The sequence below is a fragment of the Helianthus annuus genome, chromosome 6, assembly GCF_002127325.2.
Source record: "Helianthus annuus cultivar XRQ/B chromosome 6, HanXRQr2.0-SUNRISE, whole genome shotgun sequence".
Classification (NCBI taxonomy): domain Eukaryota; kingdom Viridiplantae; phylum Streptophyta; class Magnoliopsida; order Asterales; family Asteraceae; genus Helianthus; species Helianthus annuus.
The window spans coordinates 32,588,037-32,592,038 of NC_035438.2; the positions used below are offsets into that span (position 1 = coordinate 32,588,037).

The following is a 4,002-nucleotide window of genomic DNA, read 5'->3' on the forward strand; positions in this document are numbered from 1 at the left end:
GGGTAGATGAGGCTCAGATAGATGAATTGTATAGAAAATAGAGAGATAAGAAAATGATATATTTGAATATAGTTAGAGTAGTTGTATATGTAGATAGTTGGAAACCTATAGTTGGAATGATGATCTATGACATCCATCTAGAACAAAAGATATGTACTAAGGATTTGTGGGCCCCACTATAAACATACTCTTTTGTCATTACCCACATCCATACACTTCTTTCTTTTTCTACTTTTTATTACTTTTTTCTTTTGTTAGCATGTGGCCTACCCATAGAAAGAGTTTACGACCATATTTGTACTTGTATAACCAACCAACAGAAAAAAAATTCATCCCAATAAAGAAGTAACAACACACAAACTAGAGAGTTTTTTTTTTCATTATATATTACACCACAAAAAATTACAAAATCATTAGACACATAAATTACTCCTTAGTTAATGTTCATAACCTGCTACTTCACCTAATTTCTAATTAACCTAAAAACAAACATCTTCAAAAACAAACATAATTAGAAAAACACAACACCACCACCTTATTTCTACTTGAGCTCCTTCATGTGAACCACTTTTTGCACTTGCATGGGTTTGGTGGCACGGGGGAAACTGATATGTTTATTGGGAAATATGAATCCCACTCAATTTCACTCATCCACGAGACATCATCAACCCAATCGCTGTTTTTGGAATCATCAACATGTCTCTTTGTTGGGTATATTGTAGGCTCATCATTAGGCATCACATCAACGGTAGTGTGTGTATCAAAGCCAAAGGGTTCACCCTTGGGCACTACATTTGGCTCCAACTTAACTGTAGGCTTAACACTACGCATGTTTTTCGGTATTGCTCGAGCCATAGGCTTCACATCGGGTTCCACCTTTAGGATCGAACAAAAGCTACTCCTCTTTCCGCGGGGGTGCCCATCAATGGTAAAAATCTCCCTAAGCGTGTGTGTGGACATAGGCGCTAAAGGGGTTGCATGCATATCGCCAACACTAACTAGAGTTGATGCATACTTTCGAAGTCTCTTCCCGACATTAATGAACTCATTTTTTTTCCAAGATTGAGATCGATCACCTCAGCATCCGGGACTTTGTATCCCGCGGATGGCCTCTTGTGCATTGTTATGCTTTGGGTGTGATTAGTAGTTAACAATGGTTTGTGGATGTACATATTATGTATGCTTAAACTATTTATAATGAAAAAGTAAACTTTTGGGGGTGGATGGTGGTGATTAGATATGAAAATAAATGAAAAATTAAATGCATCACCAGATAAAAAGGAGAAAGTAACAAAAAGATACATCTTGTTGGGGCAGCCCATCTTGTTGTATGTATTTTATATAAAATTTGTATCTACAACTTGACCATATAAAAAGATGTTACTTTATGTATAATATATAAAATTTGTTACAATAACAAGTAATATTCATCCAACCTTCATCCAGATATATTATCTCTTTAAGAAAAAAACGGCTTGTGTTTTATAAAATAAAAAACACAAAACAAAAAAAAACTACAAAATACTATATGTGTTTAAATTTTTTTATTTGATTACTATTTTTTGTAACGAAATGGGTCATTTTCTGACTAATTATATACATAACTTGGAATAAAAACAAAACCAGAAATCCATAAGATAGAAAATTCTCAGATTCAACACAGCAAAAATCTACAAAAATCTCAGGGAAAAAAATGTAACATGGTGAAAAAAAAACAAAAAAAAACCATAACATAGAAAATTCTCAGCTTCAACCAAAAATGTCGACAAAAAATGGCAAAAAACTGAACAAACAACGTTTAGTTTTCACGCAAACATTGTGCATATCATTTCATAATGCAACTGATCAATTAAACCATAGTCATTAAACTGAAAACCGTCCTACATACCAAACCCACATACATCCTAACATGCAAACATATGCATGTGCATCCATTTTCAGATAATCTACACATGCAAACATGTGCATCTACAAAAAGGCAACCCAAAAAATACAAAAGGGATCATCAAAGTTTAGTTCCGCTCCACTAAAATGGAGACCAAAAAGCTGGCGTCATACAAGTTTTCAAAACACGCACAACACACACATCAAAATAAATACCAAATCAAGTGGACTCCTCACTCGCAGAGCTTGAGTCCTCATCCTCGTTACCCGATTTATTCTTCTTCTTTTTCTTGCAATTTCTTGAATCATGCCCAATCACGTACTTCATACATGTTCGGCAAAGCCTTGGTGTTTTGGGAGGTTTGACAGCAGAGTTGCTCGTTCCATCCTGCGATGCTCTAGACAATCGTCGACGTTTGCCGCATCCTTTGTTCCTGATCCCGTCTGGATTGTTGAGAGTTACGTCCCCATCTAAAGAAACACCAAGCAATTCTTCAACAGCAGCATAGTTATCATTCTTGGCTTCGTCATCAACTGGTCCTCCATTTAGTAACTTGGATTTCAGTTCCTTTATCTACTCAGCAAAAGTAGAAAGTCCTCCAACATCACTTCTTAATGCGTCTACACATTCGGTTACAATCTCAAGAATCTGACTTCTCGCAGCAGCTTGTGGACGGGTGTCAACGTCGTATCGACGCTCAATAGAAAATATACTTTTGGGAAGCACATCCCTAGTCCAACGCTTAACAACAAACTGGGCAGGGATTTTTTCGATTGTTTACCCGGTAAACACAAAAGATGTGCCTACACAGATATCCAATATGGATGAAGTTGTTGCATGAACAAGAGACCGACTGATTTCTCAACTCAAGTTTAACCTACAAAAACACCAAAACACATTATTAAGCTTCTGTGAAAAAAAGCATAATGAAAGCTTAAACAAAAGATGTCATCATAAGGATACAACACAGTTAACGTGAATGTGTTGGTTGCACTGCTTCGCTTGTCCAACTGATTCACATAGTAAACACGAACATCATCACAATCCTCCGTGTTTAGAATGTAACAAAACAACTTCCCCTTGTGTATCTCTTTTCTTACCTCTGTGAAAATTGCATGTGTGTACAGCTCAAAAGCGTGCTTCTCGATAGCTAAATCAGTACTGTCCATGAATACACTAGATGAGGTTTTAAACTCTGCAACACGTTGCCTGTAACGCTGATTGTCTATCCTAGTTTCATAACATAGCATGAACTGAACTAGTGTGTTAGCACTAGTAGAGTTGACCTTGAAGCTTGAGTTAGAGCTTTCACATCTTGATGTGGTCTTCATCAGACAACACATTGGGATATCACGGAAGTAGGCAGGTACCCATTGGTCCCTAATTGAGTACATATCATTCAACCAGTCGTGATCTTGTAACCCATATTCCTCCATCAAAAGTTGCCAACGCGTCTCAAATGTAGATGGTTTCATGTGAATACTCCACACCAAACGATGCATCAATGCCATTAACTCAGAGTTTTGTAATAGGTCTCCATGAATCTATAAATAACATGACCCCAAGCTGTTAAAAGAAGTAACAAAATAAAAACTTCTCAAACAAGATTGATAAATTAATAAAACCTTGGTTGGAAGTTTTTTCATAATATGCCACATGCAAAGGCGGTGCCGAGCGTTTGTGAAAACCTCTGAAATGGCAGCTTTCATTGAAGGGTCCTGGTCCGTCAGAACTAACTTTGGTTGCTTCTTGTGTGCCTTCAGAAATGATTCAAGTAACCACTTGTAAGACTCGGTGGTTTCATTGAATAGCAAGCCAACACCAAATGTCACACATTGTTTATGATTATCAACACCAGTGAAAGGAACAAAAATCATGTTGTACCTGCATGACAAAGAAAAAAAACAAAAGGTAATAATATGTTAAAGGGGGAAAAAAGTGCCAGTTTGCAAAACCTTACTTGTTAGTGTGATAAGTCGCATCAAAAGCTAACACATCACCAAACACCTCATAGTTTATCTTGGAAATTTCATCTGCCAAAAAAATCGACCTCAGTTGCCCTTTCTCAACCACAAACTCATAGTAAAAGTCTGGTAAGCTCTCCGATCTTTCTTTCA

General features: G+C 36.8%; 1 protein-coding gene across 1 annotated transcript; it reads right to left on the reverse strand.

Annotated features, from left to right (window-relative positions):
- Window positions 1–1,856: 1,856 nt before the first annotated feature.
- On the reverse strand, window positions 1,857–3,674 carry LOC110863910 (protein FAR1-RELATED SEQUENCE 5-like). The gene is made up of 3 exons (XM_022113129.1): window positions 3,511–3,674; window positions 2,986–3,429; window positions 1,857–2,762 (listed from the first exon to the last, which is right to left on the reverse strand). Exons 1-3 carry the CDS (start codon window positions 3,592–3,594, stop codon window positions 2,628–2,630), a joined length of 663 nt encoding a protein of 220 aa, XP_021968821.1. The 5' UTR covers window positions 3,595–3,674; the 3' UTR covers window positions 1,857–2,627.
- Window positions 3,675–4,002: the final 328 nt, after the last annotated feature.

What these genes read in the sequence shown, in the direction of transcription:
- LOC110863910 (XM_022113129.1), bottom strand. Translation starts at nt 3,594, where the DNA reads ATGAAAGCTGCCATTTCAGAGGTTTTCACAAACGCTCGGCACCGCCTT. An exon ending in TGAAAAAACTTCCAACCAAG is followed by an intron (nt 3,430 to 3,510) that starts GTTTTATTAATT and finishes TGTTATTTATAG; the next exon opens with ATTCATGGAGACCTATTACA. An exon ending in CACATGCAATTTTCACAGAG is followed by an intron (nt 2,763 to 2,985) that starts GTAAGAAAAGAG and finishes GTGTTTTTGTAG; the next exon opens with GTTAAACTTGAGTTGAGAAA.